Below are 25,402 nucleotides of genomic sequence, written 5' to 3'. Positions count from 1 at the left end.
GTGACTCGATTATATTCCTGAGCCATCAATGTGAGTCTGATACAGAGAAGACACGTTAACTGACCTGTGGTCCAGTGTTCTCTTCTCATCATAAAATATACATCCAGTAAAAGGCCAAAATTTGCCCAAACAGAATTCTACATTCAAATTACTCCTGGGTCATGTCTTACCCTGAGTTTGTGGACTTAAGACTCTGTCTGTGGTTCCCCATCTGTTATATATGAATTATTTCCACAGAAATTTTCAAAGACTAGTCAATAACATTCACAAAGAAAAACTAAAAATGTTAGAGTTTCATTGGTCCCAAATTGAGAACATACACTTTTCTGTACTTTGATCATATTATTCAATGGCAGTCAGTTCTAAATTCAATTAAAAGCATTTAAAATATTTTCCAAATGGGATAAAAATATAGAAAGAAGATAGCTTACCATGAAGGACCTATTCTAAAAACTGACTCTGGACAGGCATGGTGACTTACGCCTGTAATCCTACCATTTTGAGAGGTGCAAGCAGATGCATCACTCTGAGGCCAGGAGTTTGAGACCAGCCTGAGAAACACAGCAAGACCCTGTCTTTACAAAATATTTTAAAAATTAGCCAGGCATGGTAGCGCACATCTACAGTTCCAGCTACTTGGAAGGCTGAAGCAGGAGGATCGCTTGAGCCCAGGAGTTTAGAGGTTGCAGTGAACTATGGTGACGTCACTGCACTCTAGCCCGGGCAACAGAATGAGAGCCTGTCTCAAAAATAAATAAATAAATAAAATAAAAGCTGATTCTTACATTAGTAAAGAGCACAGGCTCAGGCCAGACGAGGTAGGCCACATGCTGGGTCCACCCATAAACTGTGGGCTCAATGCTGAAGTTCTCTGTGCCTGGGTTTCCACTGATGAAAAGTGATTGGCTACATGAGGACTAAGTGAATTTAACACAAATAAAGCCCTTTACAGAGTGTCCGGTAAGGTAAATGTTAGCTATGGTTATAATTATCGTCAAGATGATAATGTCCCATGTAAAAACTTATTCTTTAGGAACAAAAGCTTTGTGTTTTCTGAGGTAAAAGATGCCCCTTGTCCTTAGCATCAGAAGCATGTAACTGAGTCTATCTCCTTTTCACAGTGTTAACCACACTGGAGCTACGACTCCAATACAGTTGAGAGAGGGAGGAGAATGCCTCCCACTTCACATTCTATTCTGATCTCTCTGCCTGTCTACCTAAATTCAGTCATGACTTAAGAAGCACTTTGATACTTTACATGCTTCAGTGGCATTTCTACAAATAGTTCAAAATATGTTAACTTCACCTTGGTCGTATTTCTGACTTTTCAGAGAAAGATCAGCCTTAGTTATAAACTGAACTACAATAAATTTATCTCTGTTAATCTCCTTGTAAATTTGCACATTTCAAGTGGAATCATGGCAAACTATGTTCCCAAAGAATTTCTATCAGCTTTATAGTTTTATAATGTAACTATTCTTAATAATTAAAGCACTGAAATCTTCCTACAAGATGGCCAGACATTATATATGCCATATACATATATATATATAGAGAGAGAGAGAGAGAGAGAGAGGTGTATGTATACATCGTCAAAGAAAATCTCTGTGTGTGCTTATTTATAGACAAAGTTAGTTCGTATTTCTGACTTTTAATCATCTAGTCACATATTTAGCCACATAGTACTGGTTCACTCTGTTCTGTGGATATATACTGCACTCCCAACCATCTGTTTCCCACAGGTATGTGGTGCCAGTCACATGGGAGATCAGATAATGGAATGCAGATGGGTCAAAATCCTATTACCTCTCCTGACAAACAAAGCATATGCCCCAGGAAGATTGGAGTCTCCATCTCCATTTTCATAAATGAAGAGCAGCATATAAAAAGATGCATCATACTTGTCATTCATCGAGTAGGTGGTTAATTTAATTTATGAACTGTCGTGATATTGAATCCCACCATCCCCCTTTCCTTTCCTCTCCACCACTCTTACCTATAATTTCAAGGTCAAATGCCATGAATACATATTGTCACAGTTTTAACACATGTATAAATTTAATTTCCAAAATTAGCTCGCCTCAGAGGGTCTCCAAAACTTTCCCTCAGTTCTAATAAACTTAGCAAACACTGAATTCACACCCCAAAACAACATTCACAAAAATAAGGAGCCTGGCTATTCACAATAATAAGAATTAAGTATATTAAGAAGAATTCTATAATAAAGGCTTGAATTTTTTTTTGTTTTGTTTTTGTTTTTGAGACAGAGTCTTGCTCTCTTGCTCAGGATGGAGTGCAGTGGCACAACCATCACTCACTGCAGCCTTGAACTCCTAGGCTCAAGCAATCCTCCCACCTCAGCCTCCTGAGTAGCTAAGACCGTAGGTGTGCACTACCATGCCCAGCTAAATTTTTTTATTTATTTTTTGTAGAGACAGGGTCTCACTGTATTGTGCAGACTGGTCTTGAGTTCCTGGCCTCAAGCAATCCTCCCTCCCAAATTGGTGGGATTACAGGCATGAGCCACCGCACCCAGCCGAGTCTTGAAATTTTATATGTAGAAAGGACTAAACTAAAGACTGAACTAAAGGCTAAACTAGCATCTTCATTTTAGAGAATTCAAATATGGAGTTGGTACCAATTCAATCTTTTAGACACAATTTTACAAAATCATAAAGCAAAGTATAACAACACAAAAGCCAAAGCACCTTTTAGCTGGTAAGTACTAATTTGTGTTTAAAAATAATCATAATCCGTTCTTTCTAAAAAAGGTCAAATAGATTTATTTCTGGCCACCCCTGAGGTAGAAAGGCTCAATCACAAACATTTACCAGTTTATCTTACACGAAAGCAAAGAAAACTAAACTTGTCTTTAAACTGGCTACTGACTACTCCGACACCTACCTCCAGTAAAGTAAATGCCAAGAGCCAGGTCAGTGAAGACACAGCAGCAAAAATTCACTGAAGAAACAGCCATGGAAACAGCCACTCCCTTGCATTTACCATCCAAACACTTTCAGAGGTACATACAGAAATGGTATTTTAAGAACCTACTGTTAATCTAATTCATGCAGAAAAAAATCCCTGAAAGGAACATTTACATTATTATTGTGTTGATTAGTATACCTAGTATTTGCATAAACATACATTGTGTGTTCTCTTTATTCATTTTCATGACTAATTTTAGTATTTTTATAATGTGATATCTATTTCCAGGAACAAAATCTCACTGTATGCATTGGGCCAACAGGAAAGAGATTTTAATGTACAATGACTTGTCAAGCCTATTGCTTGAAGACAATTGGGTCATAAAAGTTAGGAATACAGGAATACCATCTGAAGCTCACCATGCCTCCAGAAAAGAAAACAAACAAAATATCTTACTGATGAGCATTTATTTTTTAAACATAAATTAAGATTGAAAGAGTAATTATTTCATTCTACTGCTGATGAAGAATATTCATGTATATTTCTCTGGAGATTTTGTTTAGGATCATTATAGACCCAGTACTACATAGGGCAAAAAAACAGCTGGAAAAAACTGCAAACGAAAAAGAGAAAATCTTCCAGCTGACCATGCAAAATAATTCTGCAGGAGGTAACAACAATCTGCATATCTGACTATTCTGTGTGGATACATTACAGTCTTAGCTTAACCTGCAAGACTGACAGCTAAGCACAACACTGGTTCTTTTAGGACCTGATCTCTGACTCCATATTCACCCTAACCTTGTGCACAACCCTGAGTTACCACTACATATTTTAGATGGTCCAGTAGTGCTAACCTACTTTACCAGAAATAAATGTAAGTCAGTATCTTTAAATTTCTTTATCTCCCTTCCTCTTCCTGACTCAAAGTATTCTTTCCCTAGTCTCAATCCATGAATACCACCAGCTTTTCTCAAAGTTCCTTACTTTACCTACTAACTCATCAGCAAGGTTGTTAACCTTTTATACTTCTTAAAACTGTTCTAATCTTATCTTCTTGCCAACATTCTCTGAAGTACTATTTCTCAAACTCTATGCCTCCAAAACGTGTGTCTGCCTCATCATGCTGCCTCCCAACACTCTCACCATGTCTTACACCTTGTTCTCATCTTCTCTTTCCTCACAGTACCCCAGTGACAGCTGGACCTACCACTCAGACCCACAACCTTGGCTCGAATGCCCCCATTAGGTCATCCATTCCACTTTGCAACTGTTGGATCAAAAACAAACAACTCCCCCTTCATGTCTAGCAAATTCCTACACTATCTCTCATTTGCTGAGCACTTGTTATACACCAAGTACCAGGCAAGATCCTTTGTGGGGAGAGTAAGAGATTTTTGTACTTAAAAGTTAATTTCATACAAAATAACTGCTCTCATCATCTTCTGCCTAATCCAGCTTGCCCCAGCTTGCCCTTTGCCTGTCTTGACCCCCATTCTTACAAGCATTCATCAGTCTTATCCCTGTTCGCGTGGACTACTGCATACCCACCCCACACCTGTCTCTTCAATCCATCTCCCACACTCCATCGAAGTGGTCTTTCTAATACACAACTCCAACCATGCCTTTGCATGCTCAAAACCCCCTCCAACGACTGATAAAGTTTCAGGAAAGTGTGCAAACTCCTCCTAAGCCTAGTGCAAAGGAATCTTCCTGACTGCCCTTGCCTTACCATGTCCCAGCAATATTAAACTACTCTTAGGTCTGCAAAAGACCTCCATTCTGTGCCTCCAACTATGTTGCACACTTGTCTCTGTCTCTGCTAACACTTACTAAACTTTAAAAACTCAGAGTTTTGTCTCCTCCCAGAAGCTTCCCTGAACTTGCCTCCAGAACCAAAGGGCCCTTTGCCCATACTCACCATGTCCTGAGCACACCTCTATCGCAGTGCTAGTCTCACTACATTACAACTGTTGCCTTACATGTCCATCTCTCCCACAGGAACTCAGGCTCCTAAATGGAGGATATGTTCCAATACATAATTTAGGTGATTAGCTTATGCCTAGCTTAAAGCAGACACTCTTTACAAGAAAATGCTGTCTTAGAAGAAGCAATTTGGACTAAGAATCTGCCGGATAATTGAAAAAGGCAGTTGAAGTTGGGGAAATCATAAAAACTGATGTATTAATATATATGAACAGGTTTACATTAACATAAGACACCTAGAAGTACATTCATTCAACAGTATTTTGATATCAGGCCAAGGCCTTTTCTTTGAGTTTAGGTCTACAGATTAACAATTGGCATTATTTTTCTTGCGTAACTTACTGGTTATGACAACCAGTTTGGTTTTCTTTAAAGTGGGGTAAAAACTTGACGATACTTACAAAATAACTGGAGTGGTAAATCTTTTTAGATATTTGTTGCAACAGGTTCAGTTATCAGTATCAACCTCATCTAATTTAACAAGAATTTTAAGTGACATCTTTATCGGCTCTTTCCAAAGAATTCAATTTACATATTTACAGAAAAAATCTTTCTTTTCACACTCATGTTTCATCAATCTATGTAATACTGAATAAAATACACATTTAGACAAACAAAGTGGGCGAAAACAGGTTTAGGAATGTACATAACCAACTCCTAGTTAGCCTACAACTCCCTTTAGCTAGGGGAGTAGTGAGGGCATACTGAAGAATAGTCTGTGAGCCTGAATTGTTCACATGGGCATCAGTCAGTATGTTCTACCCAGCAAATGGAAGACATGGGTTAATCCAGCAAGTTTGTTAAATAGAAGTTGGCTGAAATATTCTAGGATAAATGTTTACTGAAACAATCGAGAGAAAAATGGATTTCCTCCAACCTTCCATAGCCACCAATATATAGGAGGGAGATACATAGCAAAATGATGAAGTCATCTGGCCCGTAAAGTTCTTCAATGACTCCCCATAGTTTGCATTTAATTTCCAATCCCTTTGTATACAAGTCTCTCCTTGAGCTGCCACCTGGCTACTAATATATCCTTATACTACAAATACACACATACACACCTACTATTCCTCCAACTGTCCTGATTTACTTTTGGTTTTCTCAAAAACCAAAACCTTTTCCCTTAGCTTAGCATTTCCCACCTCTTTACCTAATTAATTCTTATTCATCTTTAAAGCTTCAATTCCAGCATCACTTCCTTTAAGAAGCCCTCTCTGATGCCCCCTGCTCAGGAGCACCACTGCAAGCTGTTATACCTAAGGTGACCATGTGTACTGGCTTCACGGGGTCAGTCCTGGGTATGCCTGCTGCCCCAGTGTCAGTATTAATAGCATCCCCTTTCATCTCAAAAAGTATCCCCATTTTGACAATAAATTCTGTGGTCCCCTAGACATTGCATGATAAAAGAAGACTAAGCAAAGGTCTGTGTACTTATTTTAAAAAAATAGTAATAACAATCAGACTAATTTCTCAACAGTTTGGACAATAAATTATATATGGTCACCCTATGTATATACTTATATCACAGCACTGTGTATCAATCTGTCCTATAAATGTTTTCTTCTCTATCTCCTTCACAAGACTATAGTCGTGAGGAGAAGGCGTTTGTCTTATTTATTTTGATATCCACATAGCAGAGCCGAAAGCTGAACACATTTTAAGCATATTCAATAATGTTTATTGACTAATATCAATCAATTTAGAAGACAATGCTTCTCTAAATAGCTGTAACATAATCCGTTATTTCTAAATACCTGAATAGGTGATTTATCAGCCTTGATTAATGCCTATACATAATTATAGAATGTTATAATCATATTAATCTCAAAATGAAAAATATCAGCAGTAATTTAAATCATATCTGGCATATTGGCTCAATTCATTCACATAACACGATGGACTTCCATATTAAGTCATATATCCTAACCAACATCCTTCTAAAAGGGGCTTTTATTACATTCATTTTAAAAACTGAATAACAATAACTTTCATAGTTCTATTTTCAAATAAAGAGGATACTATCAAGGGTCCAGAAAATGCTAAGATTCTTCTACCACGTTTATACAATGCTTTTCACGACACAATTTTTTTGTGTATCTTCAGAAATATACATAAACCCAAAAAAGCTGTTTTATATTTAAAAAGAAAAATGCAGAGAACAGCTCCACTGTGCTCTTCCTTACGATGCCATTAAAAGTAATTTCTGCCTAGGGAAAATTTGTTTTTATGTAAACAGATTTGCATGAACAAGCAAAGCCATTTCATATTTCAGCCTAATAACAACTGTCAGACATCTTCCAGATAATGTAATTCATGGAGGAAACATACAGACAAAAAAATATGATTTCAAGACCCTGGATTATTTGTTCCCAGGCAATTTATTACTAATTACAAGTCACTGAGAAAAATGAAAAACTGTTTTCTGGATAAACAAAAGTCAAACTCAGCAAGAGCTTGATTAGAGATTGAGGCAGCCAACAACCAAAATAATTACAAAATTATAACTGGAGCTCTGGAATTAAAACCAAGCTTATTTCTAAAATCAATATTAAGGAAGTAGGGGGACAGAAATGACCCAAAAAAGTAATTCCTCTCTAATGACTGAGAAGAACAAAAGAAACCACATTTTAGTAAACAGGTCAGGAAATAAAAGGGGGAGAAAGGGACTAAATGGTAAGAAATAATTCAATTACCTTCTTTAATTAAATTTTGAATAATTTTCATCATAAGTATATACATATACTCACATACCCAAGTTACCAAAGTTGTGGCAAGTTACTGCAATTTCTAAGTAAGTGGCTTTACAACCTTCTGATGTAGCTCAAGTTTTAGATTCTCTCGCAACTAATTATAAGCTTGGGTGATCACTCAAAGCAGAAATGAAGTTAAGGCAAAATGAATACTCTCCCCCTTCCACCTCCACAGCCATATCTCACACAACCATACTTTAATGACTGTTTCTGGTTACTTATGAACTATCATTACCTTTACAGGGCAATAGATTGAGATTTCCCAAATGAAAGAGAGCACAACAGCTTCAGCACACCAGAGCAGTGGCCAGAAAAGATTACAATCTGTAATGGAATCATTCAGCCTTCATTTATAACTGCTAACTTGAAGGATTTTACCTATAAACAAAACATCAAGCATTATCCTTATACCCATATTATTACCATCATCCCAATTTGGACCTTCAAATGGGGGCTGGGGGGAAATAGAAAGGGGAAGGAGTACAGCTGATAGATATCAAAGGTTATTAACATGGATTGTGTACCTACTATGTGTCAGGCAGTGTGACAGTCCTGGAGACACAACCGTAAAACAAAGTCTCCGCCCTCAAAGTTTAAACAAACTTTCTTAAGAAGATTATTTGTCAGCAGGATTTGAACCCAGATCAGTCAATTCCAAACCATATGATCTTCCACTACAACATACTGCCCCTAAGAGGAGAACTCAGCCTTCAGCAGGTTTTCTGAGAATGAGAGGAACAGAACAACCAACTCCCCTACTCAGATATGTGGAGGAAAAAAAAATGAGTTTTCTCCCTGAAAAAGCTTCAGAGGGTGCAACCAAATAAAAAAACTTGACAGTAATGGTTCACTTTATGTGTCAACTTAGCTGGACCATAGTGCCCATATATTTGGTCAAACATTATTCTGGATGTTTCTGTAAGGGTGTTTTTAAATGAGATTAACATTTAAATCAGTGAACTTTGAGTGAAAGTTATTTCCTCCTATAATGTGGGTGGGCCTCATCCAATCAGGTGAAGACCTGAATAGAACAATAGACTGACTTCCCCTGAGCACGAAGTAATTCCCCAGCAGAATACTTTTATACTTCAGTGCAACATCAGCTCTCCCCTGGGTCTCTAACCTGCAGCCCATCCTGCAGATTATTGACTTGCCAGTCTCCATAATTGTGTGAGCCAATTTCTTCAAATAAATCTCTCCCTGTATATACACATACACTATAGTTCCTGTTTCTCTGGAGAACCCTAATACACTAACTAAACTTTAAATATAGGACATGAAAAAAGGACACCTTCAGAAATATTTCAAATGAATATTCTTAGTTTATTTCCACCATCCTCTAGTGAAAGGGACAAACTCTCAAGGTTCTAATGGATGAACTCTATAAGCAGTGGTTCCCTTTCTAGATTAAAGGTTAAGAATTTCATCAGACAATAAGAGCCAAAACCAAATAACTTCCATCTAAAACTCTTTTGATTACTACATTTGCAAATGGGGCAATTTCCTGAGAGCTCTCCAGTTCATTAAAGGTACTACTCACAAAACTCATTATTCAGAGAAGGAACCAGCAATATAAAAATTCTACAAGCATCATAATCTCCAAAGGAAAAATGCAGGTCTCATCTCAAACTTCGTTGCATGCATAATTAACTAAAAAAGATATCACTGCCTCAAATCATTTATGAAGACAAATTTATATAAACATTCAAAATCATAATCAGTAAAATCGTTTTTTTCTTGAACTCCTATTGTCTTTTCCCAGTGTAACCATTTTATAGAATGAAGTCAAAATGTGAAATGTTTTAACTGTTAATGTTGCCTCTTTTCCTTTAAATAGTCCTTATAATTACACATAATCATCTAAGTATCACTACTAGAAACTCAGTTATCAATAATATACTAATTCTATTAGTATAGAATTTATTGGCCACATTGTTATAAGGTTTAAGTATGCCTAATAAAAATGATAATGCAACATCAGATTATATAGCAAGGCAATTTAACTAGGACTTCACCAGAACTCATAAAATGCCAGAATTGCTTAACACAATAAAATTAATCAGCTGATCTAATTAAACCAGAAACAATACTTTAAACTTCTAATTTCAGAAAATTCTGCCACCCAATAAAAATATGTTTCTCCTCATTTATATATTACAACATTATCTACCAAAGCTTTTCAAAGGTGGAAAACTGTCCAACGCATAAAAGGAAGTGACCCTTTGACTCTAACTAAAAATATTATATACTACCATGTAGTCTAATCATACATCAAATAAATCTCTTTTCAGCTAATACGTTTGTTGAGAGGAACAACAGGAAACTACATATTGGCTGGTGTTTTGGAACAGGAAACATATTCAAAAGGACTCTGTGAAGGCCTAGAACTCAAAATCCTGTTTTTAACTGAGGGTTTGCAAGTTTTTTCATAGGATTATAGGTGGGCAAGATACTGAGCATGACATCTGCACTCTCTCAATTTCACAGAGAAGAAGCCTGCTGAGGTTCAATAATCTAACAGATCAGAAAGACATGATCTCACATGGAAAAACTGTTAGGCTTTCTTTAAGCAAATGTTTATAATTTTTAGTATTCCTCATTACAATATGTTTCACTTCAAATCCAGTATATTCAGTTTTTAAAAGCATATTGTAAGTAACACATCAGGATATTGCATACACAATGGCTAACTGAACTCAAGGAAAATATCTCATGTTTATACAAATGTTATACTCATAATTTAAGATAAATTGGTCCTAGAAGAAGTGGTAAGTTAAAAAATTTACAAAATTTAAAAAAAATCAATTGGAAGGGCTCCCCCAGTCCCCAATAATACTTATAAGCTTAGCCACAAACATGGGACCAATTTTATCAAGGGTTAAAAAATATGCACTTAGCAGCCGGGCATGGTGGCTCTCTCCCATAATCCCAGCACTTTCAGAGGCCGAGGAGAGAGGATCATTTGAGGCCAGGAGTTCAAGACCAGCGTGAGCAATACAGGGAGCACTGTCTCTACAAAAAATAGAAAAATTAGTTAGGGCAGTGCAAGCTTGTAGTCACAGCTATTTGGGAGGCTGAGGTGGGAGGATCCTTGATCCCAGGAGTTGGAAGCTGTAGTGAGCTAAGATGATGCCACTGCACTCTAGCCCAGGTAAGAAAGCAAGACCCTACCTAAAAAAAAAAAGAAAGAAAGAAAAACAGAATCCTGAGTAGCATTTTTAAAAAGTGCTTTATTCCAATTATGTCCCACCCCCGCCACCACTTTTTTATGTAATTAAAGAAGTATCAGGTACATTGAACACTATACTGGTGGCAGGCACATTGAAAGCCCTGACTTCAGCATTATACAGTATATCCATGTAACAAAAACATTTGTACCCCCTTAATATTTTGAAATAAAAATATTAAGAAATTTAAAAAATAAGGAAGTAACATATGCTCATTGTAAAAAATGTATCAAGCCTAGAGAAGTATAAATAATTTTTTAAACATCACCTTTATGCTCTCCACTGAAAAATTACCAGAGTTAACACTTTGATATGCATTCTTTCAATCTTTGTTCTAGGTGCAAATACACATACTTTAAAAATAAAAATGTGGTAGAAATGCATGTTAAGTATTTAACCAGACTTTTTATTGTGAAGTATTTCTCATATTTAAAAAAATCTTAGAACACATGAATTATATAGCTTTATCCTATTACACTGTATACATGTACCATAATAAATTTAACCATTTCCCTATTATTGCATATGTGAGTTGCTTTAACTTTCCACCAACACAAATAACACTTTGATGTCCTCCTTACTAAAAATCCTTGACAAAAAAGGCAATAAATAACACTCAGAATTCATATTTTAAAAAACCTATAAATGTACAAAAATCTTCAACATCACCAATAAAGCAATGTAATATGTAGAAATTATGAGAGACATTTTCACCTAACAAACTGAAAACTATAAAGCATATAAATAATACTGATGATGATGCAGGGTTTGTGAGGCAACTATTCCAATGCAATGCTAATTATAAACTAATCTTAGTATATAGGGTTAATTCCCTTTTAATGTTAACTTAGTGTTATGCACATGTATCAGAAGTCAATGAAGACCGGGTTTACATTATTATTCTTGGGTTCTACTTTCCCAACTGTACCACAGATTTTCATTCTGGTCAAGCCTTTATTTTTCATAAAAGTTGTTTACATGTTTGTTTGTTTTAGTGCGCAGTGCTCTATCTTAAAATTTCCAAGAGGATAAGTGCACTGGACATAGAATGTTACATAATAGCCTGATGCACAATTTAAATTACTACATTTTATTATTTTACCTACAGGATAAACCTACACAAATAAACACGTTTTAGGTATTACTGGATAAGATGACATTCAAACATCCTACAGTAAGTTTTGCCTTTCCCCCCAAGGAATGAGTTCTTTAAAAAAAATACTTATTAAATCAGTTGATTAATAAGGAAAAGAATGAATTTATGTCTTCTTCTTCCTTTATGAAGCAATTTTCCGTATCTCTTTTATCTGAAACAAGTACTCAGTAAAAGAATCCATCAATACATTATAACACTGACTCAAACGTGGATCTTAAAAACTAACCAATAAACCTGCTGTGGAAAGAAAAGTTTTCACAAGCCTGAAAACGCACCTCTGACTCTGAGGACTATTTAAAATTCTTATATTCAAGATTAGGCAAATTTTCCAGTATAAATTTACTCTCATGAAGCTCTATCCTGACATATTTTTGCAAGAGGAGTCAAAGTAAAAAGAAATTTCTAGAGGAGAAATCTGAGGTGGAGAAAAAGGAAAAGTCACATCCGCCTCACTATACAATAACAGACTCAACACCCAGAGTCACTCAGTAGGCCTGCCAGTCCAAATGCATCAAGAAAGAAACACCAAATACCTACTCTGGAAACCTCTCACTGGTCACTCCTGGAAAGAAATCTTCATGGTCACGACTTTGTTCACCTTTTTGACCCTTGCCAACCACTATGTGTGCCAGTCTAGCCCAATATATTTCAACTGCTATGGAAAATAATTTGTCAGATTAGCTTGCCCCAACACAAAACTCGTTACCTAACTTATGTTTTTGAGCAGTTTCATTTACAACCACTTGTCATTGCCCATAAATATATGGGGAACAGTTTTAATTCCACAAACACATTTTTAAAATATCAATGAAATAGATTAAATAAGCAAAGAACAAAACTTTCTTCCTCCTAAAATATAAAATTTCCAGATATCTTTATATTTCATTGTCTTCTTTGTAAGGATAGATGCATGAGAAAGAGCAAGTTAGGCTGAAAATTGGGAATTATACAAAAAATTATCAATATTTCAATCATGTTGAACTGTGCTATGAAGCTATTTCCAGAGCAAAAGTGAGTGAAGCAATTAATATGTCAGCAACTATATTATAAAACATTTCTTTCTTTATTCTTAGTTTCCTCAGCAGGGTGTTTAATATATAGTTCAACCCATACTTTCAAAAGTTAAGTTGCCCTAAAAATCCACTCTATAAAAATGTACTCCTTGGACTTAATGTTTTAATCATTTTAAAGTTTTTTTACTATAATCTATAGCATAAATAACATTCTAAAGAGCAATTTAATATAAATTCATTTTGATACTTCAAAAAACGATGTCCAAAATTTTCTCTTTGAAATAATAGCACAGATATTCATGAATTTGGTACAGGACAAATATGTTTAAAAGATCAGAAAATTCAAGACGTTAAAGCTGAGAAGTGACCTTAGTGATTATAAGTAAGACAGCCTCAATTGCAAGTAAGAAATCCAAGGCCTCAAGAGGAGATTTGTCCGAGTTTACAGAATATCAAGTAACTCTTGGTGTTACTATTGTTATTACCAGTTAATAATATTTAATAGTAATACAGACAGTATGCTTCCATGGACAATATACAATAAGCTAAATAAATACCTTCCTCCCATCACTCATCTTATAGATGATTATAGTACAGATAATAGCAAGTCAGCATATGAAATCTTTATTGATATATTGAAGAATAAGGAAAATTTTTAAAATAGTGAGGTTTGTCCATGAACAATTCCAATCAACACAAAAGAATAATGAAAACAACAATGTAAGAGCAGTAGGATAAAAATAAGCATCAAATCATTAGAAAAGGACGAAGATCTTTTCATGCTGGAAAAAACCAATGAAAAGATGAAAATCAACATTAGTGCCACTTGTGCCTTGAAAGAAACCCTATGCTGAATCACTCACGCTTCATCACTAGCAATTTTAGATTACATTAACAGAAGTGCGGCATCCCAATCAAGGAAGCTGTTCCAATCACCCTCTTAGCCATGTAAACGTATTATTCCTCAGTTACAAATCTCCTCATCCCTTCTTGGATCCTGCTGTCTCCTCTGCTTCATGTCTTCTTCCTCTCTAGGAAACTGCATGAACAGTTGTGGCCAACAACATTTGTTGTTCCCACATCTTGCCACTTAACTTCTAGAGCACATCACCATCCAAAAGAAAACTTTTTTGCTCTTGCTCTCTAGACTTCCCTGTAGCCTGTTATCTTCACGGTATCTTAAATTTAACATAACCCAAACCGTACTCACTGTGTCTCCTATATTTCTTTTAAAAAGCATGCCCCGATTCCATTTATGTGAAACGTCCAGAAGAGGCAAATCCATAGAGACAGAAAGTAGATGACTGTTTGCCAGAGGGTGGAGGAGAAAGGGGAATTGAGAATGACTGCTAGCAGGCACAGAGTTTCTTTCTGGGATGATGGAAATATTCTAGAATTAGATAAAAGTGACAGTTGCATAACACTGTAAATATACTGAAAACCACCGAATTGTACACTTTAAAATGGTGAATTTTATGTTATTTGAATCTTATCTCAATAAGAAATTGCAAATTAAAATTAAATAAATAAAAAGAATATGCACGCACACATGCGTGCCTCCCAGCACAGCCCTCCTTCTGATGTTCCTTTTACCTTCCAAAGTAATAAAGTCCCCACAAGTAGAATTATTCAAGCAGAAGCTGAAAGATCATCTGTCAGCAATATGTTATTGAAGGGCTTCCTGAAGTGACTGGGAAATTACACTAGATTATCTTTTAAGTATTTTTCATCTTTAAATTTCTATGTCACAAACCAAGTGAAGAGGTTAGAACTAGGAGAACATTTTAAAGGTGACCAGGAAGAAAAATTATAAAGCATAACTAGAAAAGTTTTCTTTCTTTTCAGACTAATAATTATAGAATGAAGCAAACGAACAAAATTAAAATCGTTTCAAAATGAAAGAGCATAGAAAATTAAGAAAAAACATCAATTGGATAACAGCACAAAAACTAACAAATTATTTTCAGAATTGAATATAGCAATGTTTGTCCTGCTTATACAAAATTTCTCCCACACCTAATTGTATTTCTCTACAGAAATTTCTAAACCTCTTTTCTTTTTGAGTGGTGAAGAAAGTGTTAGAAAAAAATGTAATGCAGATAAGATTTAAATCAAATTACTTCTGATAGGTATAGATAACAGAATAGAAAGTTATTTTTCTCCAAATTTGGCATCTTTAAAGTCCATGAACCCAACAATTAATGTCATTTGTGAAGAAGTCTGAAGGAAAGACAAAATATTATGTATGATCTGAAAAGCAAGAAACTTTAAATCTTTCTACTATAAATAAATGCCGCAGATATGTGGAATAATCTGCTGTAGAAGGAATCTCTTTTTAAACACTAAATGATGATTGTTCAGTGGAAAAAAGAGAGTATAGTATACACTCTTGGATTTTAGGCAAGAGGCTCATTCAATAAATATTCGCTATTTGATTTTACACAGTACATTAAAATATTTGACATATTTCATTTACCTGGTTATAAACCATAGGTTATAAAACATCAATATTTAAAAGTAAATCCAATTTAAATGTTATACCAACAAAGTTATCCAAGTAAAAGCAAGTTAAATAAGATGATAATGTTTATACTCTCTGTAGAAGTTTATTAATTTAGGCTTCCAAAGGAATGAAAGGAATAGAATTTCTGAGTCTATCAAGAAATTCTCCCTCCCATCCTCTTATAATTAAAAACTCAGACCACACAAAGAACTTAGGATGTGACTTTTTAAAGACCCAAACTCCTTGTGAATTAGGGATCATAATCTACTCTGGTATCCAGAAACACAGTATCTCATGCATTTTACAAGATAATACCTTGTTTCATCTTCAAAAAATATTATTCCACCCAGTCGGCTACAGCAGCCCCACCTGGAAAGCAGATTTATTAAATGAGGTTCCCCAACATTTTATGGACAGCCCCTTTCAGAAGCCACAAGACTGTACTTCAATCATATTCCAAACAGTAATCTGTCAGCAGCATCAGCACAACTTGTTAAAAATGCAAAATCTCAGGTCCCATGCCAGATCTACTGTTATGTGAGTTTGCTATATTATTTGAGAATATTAATTTCTGTTAGAGAGGTAAAAAAAACAAATGGGATGGAGAAACTCCTAGGAAGTGATAATCATAGATAGTAAATAATAGCTTATGAGTTAGAGGCAACATTCACAAGCTGTGTTAAGTACTGATAATGACAATGCAAGCTGATGAAAAGAAGGCAGAATTCAAAAGATGTGTTAAAAAGTAAGTTAGTAGCCTGTAAAATATGACGACAAAAGAATAAATAGAAATTATGACGGAACAAATGAGGTTGATTGCTGGGCACAGTGGTTCATGCCTGTAATCCCAGCACTTCGGAAGCCGAGGTAGGGGGATCACTTGAGGCCAGGAGTGCAAGACCAGCCTGGGGAACTTAGCAAGACCCTGTCTCAAACAAAAAAAGACAAATGGAGTTTATTTATAAAGAAAGGGATGAAAAGACCAAGCCATCATTATGCCATCTCTGGACTGACAACTGTGTTCCCTCCATGTCAGCTACTCACTGAGGACACCTAGCATGGTCCTATGCAAGCACACTGGCAAAGAACAGCTATACCCGGATGTACTAGTGCGTCACATCTCTTCAACAGAGCAAGTAGCCATCTTTGACCAAGGACATCATTAGTCTATGGAGTCTTGGCTCAAATATTACATCATCTCTGGTCCTCAAAATGACATCGTCTATGGGGAAGGCAGATATGAAAGACAGAGACAGGATGCAGGTAGTATGCTCCTTCCAACCTTGTTTGTACCTTATATCAAGTGCATTAACTTACTCCACAGCTCTTCTCTTGCTTCTGGGTTTGTGTTTTAAATTGACTGAATAAATCCTGTGGTTCAAGCATTTTAATTTGGTCACTGAGCACTTCTATCCCACAACCTGAGACAGCATGCCTGGCAGTGAGCTTGTAGGCTAACCACTGCATCAGGGTAATTTCCCACAGAACACCTCCTGAATCTGAATCTGCACATTAACAAAGTCCCCAAGTGGTTTATATGCATATTAAAGTTTAAGATGCACTGAGGAAACTGTTAAAAAGAAAGAGAAGCCTCCTCAAAGACAAAAAGTCAGATCTCAGAAGAACTACCCTGAACAAAAGGCTTCATGTACCCCCTGACAATAACTGGGAGTCTGAAAAGGGGGAGAGAATACAAGGAGATACATTGTCAACAACTATCATGTAGGGTTTAAAGAAGTATGGCTGCCTTTGCTGATTTTTTGAACTCTAATCCTGTAAAGCTCCATACAGTTTGAGAAAACAAAGTATAGCACAATGCACCTCAACATTAACTCTGCAATCTCCTTGCTGGAAGCTAGGAAAATCTCTTTTTTTAGATATGCTATGTTTCAATAATGCCAACCCAAAGGACATAAGGCTACCAGAAACACAGAAAGGGTTATGACTTCCCTAATGAGACTGCAGTGACCTTAGAAAGGTCATCAAAGAACAGAGTTGAGCAAAACAGCCTAAGAAGGTTCCTTAATAGGCTGTACACTTCCCAGCTACCAGCAGTTCCTGACTTGGTCAGCTCCAGTTATTTTATGTATTTTTTATATTCCCATTTTTTTCGTGACACATATTAGGGACTCAGCAAATGTTCTTAATAGAACAAATGACCAATGTCACCCTCTCTATCCTTGATTTATCTGAGAAAAATTTACTTTAATTCAATCCCTTGGTTTTGAGAAATTCCGGAGAATAAAGACATAATTCCACATTTCAAATTAGCATGGTTCATAATATTCTCCCATTCTGTATCTCAAAGTTGGAATTTTATATTTTCTATTATTAATCCCATTCTAATATTCCACGACTCTATGAAACATATCAACCTATCCACTATAAACAACTGATCATGAAACATAGAATTATACTTTTTATGAACAATACAATCCAACCATTTTTTAAAGTCACTAACAAGTACAAGGAATATGCTACACAGGAAAGATCAGCTACTATTTTGAAGTTTTTCTAGGTCCATATTTAAGACAGTGTGGGGAAATATCTATTTAAAACATCCATAAGAACAACTGAACTAGACATTGAGGACAGTATCACACATGCAAAAGATCATAAACAAGATCTACAACAAAAGGCTAAAGGTGTTGGGAGTATTTAACCTAGTAGAGAATAAAGTGAGAATATCAGGAAAAGAATGTAAAAGTTCTAAAAATCATTTCTGTAAGGAATATGTTCCCTATGGCTTCCGAAAGAGGAAGTATGTTTAAATTTCAAAGGAAAAAAATTAGGTTGAATATCATAACTTTATTTATTCCATAAATAAAGCTTCATGAAAAGAATAAAGAAACACAGGGAATGGTTGTGTGTATTCCTTTCCAAGTAACCTATCAAATCCCTTTCACACTATATATTTAGTACAGCCAAGTACCATTAAAGGATTCATAGGACATTAGACATTTTGGCACAATTTTTTACACTGTGTTTATGAGTTTTAAATACAATATGTTTAAGAATTGACTCTACAAGCTCAGAGGAAAGGGGTAACCTTATAGATTTTTGTGTTTTCTACAGCTAACAGCATGAGAGAACACACATGATAAGCCTTCAACAAATACTTATTGAATTTAATTAGGTATTACCACCCTCTGAGGCATAAAATCTTAATTAGAGAATAACCTAAACACTACCACCACCCCCACCAGTAGAAAGCAGCTCTCAAATTTTCCAAGTGAATCCACTTGCGTGTTAAACAATGGAAGCATCGAGAAACAGTAATTGTCTTATTCATTACAAAGGGCTAAGAATGAATCTTCTGTTTCCAAACTTAATCCACTCCAACCAGTCCTGTTAACTAACTGCCCAATAAAAAGCTATACATTATCTTTGTTTCACAAATCTTATGCTTGATCTAAATTCTTGATGAAATGTGTTAAACTTAAATGTAGGTAATTTATTTTCATTCTTTGCTATAGGAAATTCAGTCTCTTTATTATATGAAAATTAAGAGGCAAAATGCTTATTGTTATAAACGATAGTAGCAAAAATCACTTGAATTTCAAAACATCACACCCAAAAAGCTGGTTTGTTCACATATAAACAGACATAATTCAATGATAAGTCCTTTAAAATCTATTAAACCTACTACTTCGCAGTTATGTTTTATGCAGCACAGGACCCAAATACAAGACTGGTGTCCAATTTGGTTGAGTGGGTAGTGTTTTACCTGATAAATTTTCAGAAGCTGTTATCCCTCTATTAAAAAGTCAGTCTCTGGGTTTAACAAACTCCTTGAAAAGTCCATTTCAGTTATTCCTGCCTTGCTCAATGTAAAAATGATGTTGTCTTATTGTTTTCCTCCTAAAGGGCAGAAAGATGATATTCAAAGGGGACATAAATAGTGAAATTTTAGGAGCTCACTGAATATGCCTGAGGGGAAGGCACCTTTCAAGACAGTGCCTAGAGTTGGGGTTTGGAGTAGGAAAAGAAGACAGGGAAGGAGAAAGAGAATAACAAAGCAAGGTGGTAAAGCACTGCAAAGAAACTTAGCTCACTTTCCAACTAGATTCATATCTCTAGTTGATTTTAAGCACAATTTAACTTGGCATGCCCCATTCTGATCCAGAACTTCTGCCTTACACTAATATAATGAAGTTTTGCCTACTAACACCTGTAAATAATTTAATCGCAAAATAGTATTTCATAACTAAAGCATGTCAGATTTCTCTTTGAATTCTCTATGTAAATTATGTATCTTGCAGCCTTACTTGGAAGTGCATAAGCTGGAAATAACAACAGACAGTGATTTTAGATTTTAAGGGGAAAATTTACAAAAATAGGGTATCAAATTCCAAATCTATCTTACATACACACTGTGTAAGCTAGAAGCCCCTAAAGGTGGTTTCAAACTACGCCACCATAACCCTCCAGATTCCCCAAGGACAGCATGACAGAATCTTAGGACTGAGCTGGTGGGCTTTGAAAAAGCACTCCAGGAGATTCTGACACTCAACCAACCACCTCCTGCCCCTATTGCCATTACCAGCTAATAAGTTAATATTGTTCTACCACCACTGCAGATGTACTTTATGCTATTCTTCTATGCCAAATGTTAACTAAGTGAAATCATTAGAATAGAGCATCTGAATTCAACTGGCATTTATCCAGTTTTTAAGAGGTAAAAATAAATCCATGAATGGCAAATCAATTTTACTTCCTTTCACAAAATTTCATTTTAAAGCTACATAATTTTGAACTCAAAGCTGTTTACAGTCAAAGCTTTTCAAAGTATTTAAGTCAGCTAATATATTTCCACAAATCAAGTTTTTACCAACACGTAGCAGTACCAAAGAAAAAGTCCCAGCAACATTCCTCACAATCCACTTACAGTTAAGAAAGGAATAACTCAGATTTTTTAAGCAAGAGAATTATTTCAAGGTTACCATAACTCTCCCATTGTACATTATACTTCATATCTTACAATGGGTAGATGCATAAAATAATATTATTCATGGGTAATTTTAGGGAAAACTAGTTAAAGTAACTATATTTCAAACTGACACTCCGGATTTTTCACGTTATTCATACTCCAATCCATTGGAATGTATCTCACAATCCCCAAACTTGTTCAACTTTAATATTACTGGTTTATGCCATTATAAAGCATTTGATATCTCTCAAACTCCAAACTTTTAAAATCACCTGACAACAGGTGTGCATCAACAATCTTGAATTCCTTACATAAACTTCAGTAGCTGTCAAATCTATTCTGCATACAGTTAGGACCCATATTAAACACAAACTCAGAATACAAACTAAGAAAACATACTTACCTTAATCGGAGATCTACTAAACTTAATTTTCCTATTTTCTGGGATGTCTTCTTCTTCTGACAACCCAAGGATTTCCGAGTATTCCATATCAGCCCGATAGTAATAATTCTCATCACTATCTTCCTCCTCGTCCTGCTCAGTGCCTGTCCCTCCCCAGTCTGATTTATACCTGGATCTCACCCTATACACATTATAGTCACTCTGCATATACACATGGGAACTCTCCAAATTGTATGAATCTTCAGGTGTTTCTTTTCCACAACTGGATGCAGAAGTATCAGGAGAGGGAAAATCACCACCTGCAAATCTTTTCTTCTGTTGCTTTGCTGCCAAATTAGCTTCAGCATCTTCTAAAGGTTTGTTTTGTGGTGAGAGGAGTCCCGATTTTGGCATTGTCTTATTTTCAGCACAAGGTTCTTCGGTAATGTCACTTCTGCCAGGAGTCTCCTGGTTAGATGTGGAGTCTTCGGCTTCCTTGCTCTGCTGGTTCTCTTCACTAGGTATCAGAGCTAGAGAGCTACTTTTAGAAGCCACTTCTAGTACTGGAGTAGTATGACTCTTCTGAGCATCCTCTGTATCAACATCTTGTTTGTTTGAAGGAGCCCAAGAATTAGAATCCTTAAGGTGGCCAAAGGTGTCAAGATTTGTAACAGTAACAGATGGTAAATTCAAGGGATAATGCCCAGTCACTGAGTATTCACTGTTCTCAGCTTTTTCAGAAATGATGGCACTGGGGGAATCAGTGTTCTCAAATACTGCACTCAGTTGACTCACAGTTGGGGAGACAGCCTCAGTCCGGGAGCTGAGGCTGTCCAAGGAATCAGTACTGCCTCTATTGGACTTGGAACCAACCCACTCATCCTGAGGTTCACTCCCCCCAGCTTTCTCCTTTTTTGGGGAATAGCGGTTGTTTTGTCCTGACTCATGCACACTTCTCTCAAACATCTTCCGAGTCTCAGTGAACTTAGAATATGAAGGGCCATCGTACATTGTGTCAAATCTACTAATTCGTTCAGAAACAGAGGACTCCAATTTAACAACAGAGCCATCTGTTTTCTCCAGAAATTCTTTGGGCTTCATTCTCCTCTGAGGAGAGGAATGTCCACCTTTCCCCCTTGTTTTGGCAATGACAGCAGCATTCTCATTGGGTTCCATACCCATCTGCATAAATAGATTTTTAATTCTGTTGACATTAGAGCCATATTTCCTCCCCCTGCTCTGTTGGGAGCTCTCACCTTCTTTTGTTTTTTGTTCCCCATCTGACTTGGGCTTGTCAAAGGTACTTTTCAGTGCCTGGAACTCAGTTCTATATGCATTCCTGTGAGGAGAGGCACTTCTGAGAGTGGTTCGTTCACCTGAAGACTCGGCTTTCAACATTTTTACTTCAGAAGTGAAAAGCCAATGTTCATAATGATCAGAGGAAAAAAAAAAAAAAAAACAAAACAAAAATACCTCTCTTCTCTAATCACCAGTATTTGGTCAAGAAAAGTACCTCTCAAATGGTATACTCTGTCAGTGATTGTCCCAACAGGTGTATTAGGAAATTATTCACAGTCAAGAGTTACACAAAATGCCTTTTTCAAAGCAAGACTAGAGGTTCATCTGTAATAGAAAAGAATGAATTTCTGAATTCACTTACTTATTCGAATTTGTTTAGTCAATTAATACATACTTTATTTTCCAAGTGGCTTAGCCACATGTCAAACAATAAATTACTTATTGAAATGGGAAGTTAAAAGTCAAGTAGTTAAAAGTTATTCTGATTGGTCTTAGGTAACAAAAAAGTTTCAAACACAATTTGGGAATCCCTACAAAAATCACACACACACACTCATTCACAAATACAAGTTACACATAAGTACATATGAAAGCAATACTCTAGCCCAAGTTTTTGTTGCTTTTGTAAGTGCCCTTAAAAGAAACCAGCAGTTCATTGATCTTTAAGAAATCATCAAATTGTCGAGAAAATCAACTTAATTTGGGATTCTACACAATCAGGTAAAATTTATTCTAAGTACAACCAAAAGTTTGGAATCTATGTTTACAGACTCCAAAACATGGCTACAGAAGCTTATTTCTCTTTTTCTGGCACAATATTCTCATCTACAGCACCTCCAAAGCAACACTAGTGTAATTTTAGACCAAAACAAGGAAAAAAAAGTTCTTGAATGGGCTGTAAGTTTCACTCTAAGTTCAGTTATCTAAAATATTTGGAAGTTTCCTGACAGTGGATATTATTAATGATGGAGTGGGATGTAGACTATCACGGGAATAAATACATGAGAATGTGAGGATCAGAAAGCAAATATACCGTGACACCTCTTTTCATAGCCCTGATTTGTTTATTCTTTCTTGACTTTAACTTACTACAAGCTCTAATCCTAAAGCAATGCATGCTTGCTGGTCTCCTTTAGCCCACAGCTGGATTTTATATCAATATGCCAGCAAGCAAATACTTCAAGATATGCTAATGAGCAGACAATGCAGTACTAAAGATTTTTCATTTTGTTTCTGTTTTGTTTTGATATTAGACAGAGCCACATCACCCTCACGCACAATCAGCTGAGGAAGCACACACTTTAACTTAAACCGTCTCCAAACTCGGCTCCTGGCCCAGCACGCATGCATGGCCCATGCAGACAAACAAGAAAGGCTTCAGAGTGTGGTGCCTGTTTTTTTTCTTTTTTTGTAAAGCATCGACAATCTCCTTTTACCCTGACATTGTTTTAAAGCCATAAACACCCTCCCCTCTCCCCTGCACACACACCCCATTCCCTCCCCCGCCAATTCGAGCCCGAGGGGGCGGGGGCGGGGGCGATGGGGCCGCCAGGGGATTCAAAACCTGCCCTCACAAAAGACAAACATAAATAACACCAACTTGAGAGGCAGCCGATTCCCAAGCCTGGTTCGGGACGCAATCCCTCGGCCCTGGGGCAGGGCCGGGAGAGCAGGTGACGCCAAACGTTATGGTAGGAGGTCGCAGTCTAGCTTTGTGCCAAGAAGCACCTGAAGTCCTAACACATTGGCTGCGGCTCCCGGCGGCTGCCAGGCGGATCCCAGTGTGGCACCGGGAGAGACGAGCTCCCTGGCCACATTTAAAAAAAAAAGAAGGAGAGGAAAAAAAATTACAGGGTAATGATAATAAATCCCTTTGTTTTTCCTCCCAATGTGCCAGGAAACAATAGATTCCACTGATAATGCCTCCGATCTTCAACCTATCGCTCCTCAACCACAACCCACCCCACCCCCAGCCTGCAACTCAGCCTTTGTACATGCCGATTTTTCTCCTCATCTCCACCCTCCCTAACTCCTCGCCCGGCGCACAGCCTCCCCCTTACCCGAGCGCGAGCGCCGCGGGCGGGAGGGTCGGGCCGCCGCGGCTCCCACCCCCTCCTCTCAGGCGCCCCCCGCCCGCCCCACGGTGGCCGCCGCGGCTCGGCTGGGCGCCGGCCCGCTGGCTGCCCCTCCGCCCGCTCCTCAGGGCGCAGCGCGAAGGGCGGCTGCCACGGCCGCTTCCACTCGCGCTCCGGCCCCCACGCGCGCCCAGTCCGCGCCGGGCGGCCCCGGGAGGCGCGTTGCGCTCCCCAACGCCATTGCGGGCGGGCGGCGGCCCGGGCACGGACGCGCTCTCACACTCGGGCCGGCCTGGGGCGAGGGGTGCCGGCCCGGGAGGGGGCTTGGCCCACGTGCGGTCGCCGCGCCGGCCCTTTGGCCGGCCGGGGAGGCCGGGGTGTAATGGAGGAGAGGCCGCGGGGGTGAGGAAGGCCAGGGGTAACAGGTGCCTCACCTCGGCTGATGGGATTAACTCTAGGGCCGCAGAGAGAGGGAGCCCGGCAGCAAAATCCCAGGAGAGGGAGAGAGAGGGAGCCTCTGGCGGCCAAGGAAGGGCGAAAAGCACCGGCCCGAGGCGAGGCCGCCCCACCCCCCTGGCCGTGGGCGAGGGGCCTCTCCGGCCTGGGGCAAGGCCACCTTCCTGTTCAGGTGGGTGCCGGTTCGGGAAATGGGTTCTTGGGCTGCCCGCTGCCGGGGCCCCACGTCGTCTGCAGTTAACTCCGTGACCCCAGGGCATACAAAACCCGGGCCACTCTTCTGGCCTGAAAGGCCAAGACTTAGGCCCAAGTCTGGTGTGGCCCACACCTACGCAAAGTGGGCCTTGGCTACTACACACCTTGACCTTAAGGTCCCATTGCCGACAGGAAGCAGGAAGCCTTCTGACTTCACTGGGAAGGGTTTTTCACCCCCCCCTCCCTTTTATAAATGCTCAGTACTCCCTCTCCCACCCAAAAATACCAGAAGTGTTACAGCCTTACTGTAAAATATAAAACTTGTCGCGAGTGTCAATACAGACCTTTAAACCAATCCTCCCCAAAAGCCAATAGGACAGAAACTCTTAAAGAGTAATTTTTTAAGAAGAGTAATTTTTTAACAACATGAGTCTCATAGAAATATAAAATGAACATGGGTCAAAAATTTTACTTGACTCTTTAATTAGGGCGAGAATCA

The 25,402-nt window shown here is 37.7% G+C and overlaps 1 protein-coding gene across 1 annotated transcript in view; it reads right to left on the bottom strand.

The window, feature by feature from the left end:
* The window catches only part of PPP1R9A (protein phosphatase 1, regulatory subunit 9A), a 328,117-nt gene extending 303,403 nt beyond the window's left edge, over positions 1-24,714 (bottom strand). The window contains exons 1-2 of the mRNA XM_012647532.1: positions 24,687-24,714; positions 20,900-22,501 (exon numbers count right to left, since the gene is read on the bottom strand). Coding sequence (XP_012502986.1) covers positions 20,900-22,276 — 1,377 coding nt within the window. The 5' untranslated portion in view covers positions 22,277-22,501; positions 24,687-24,714. The remainder of the gene's footprint in view (positions 1-20,899; positions 22,502-24,686) is intronic.
* Positions 24,715-25,402: the final 688 nt, after the last annotated feature.

This window comes from Propithecus coquereli, unplaced genomic scaffold (assembly GCF_000956105.1).
Source record: "Propithecus coquereli isolate 6110/MARCELLA unplaced genomic scaffold, Pcoq_1.0 Scaffold108, whole genome shotgun sequence".
Taxonomy (NCBI): Eukaryota; Metazoa; Chordata; class Mammalia; order Primates; family Indriidae; genus Propithecus; species Propithecus coquereli.
Note: the sequence above shows the minus strand (reverse complement) of the source record. Positions and strands in the feature narration are given on the sequence as shown.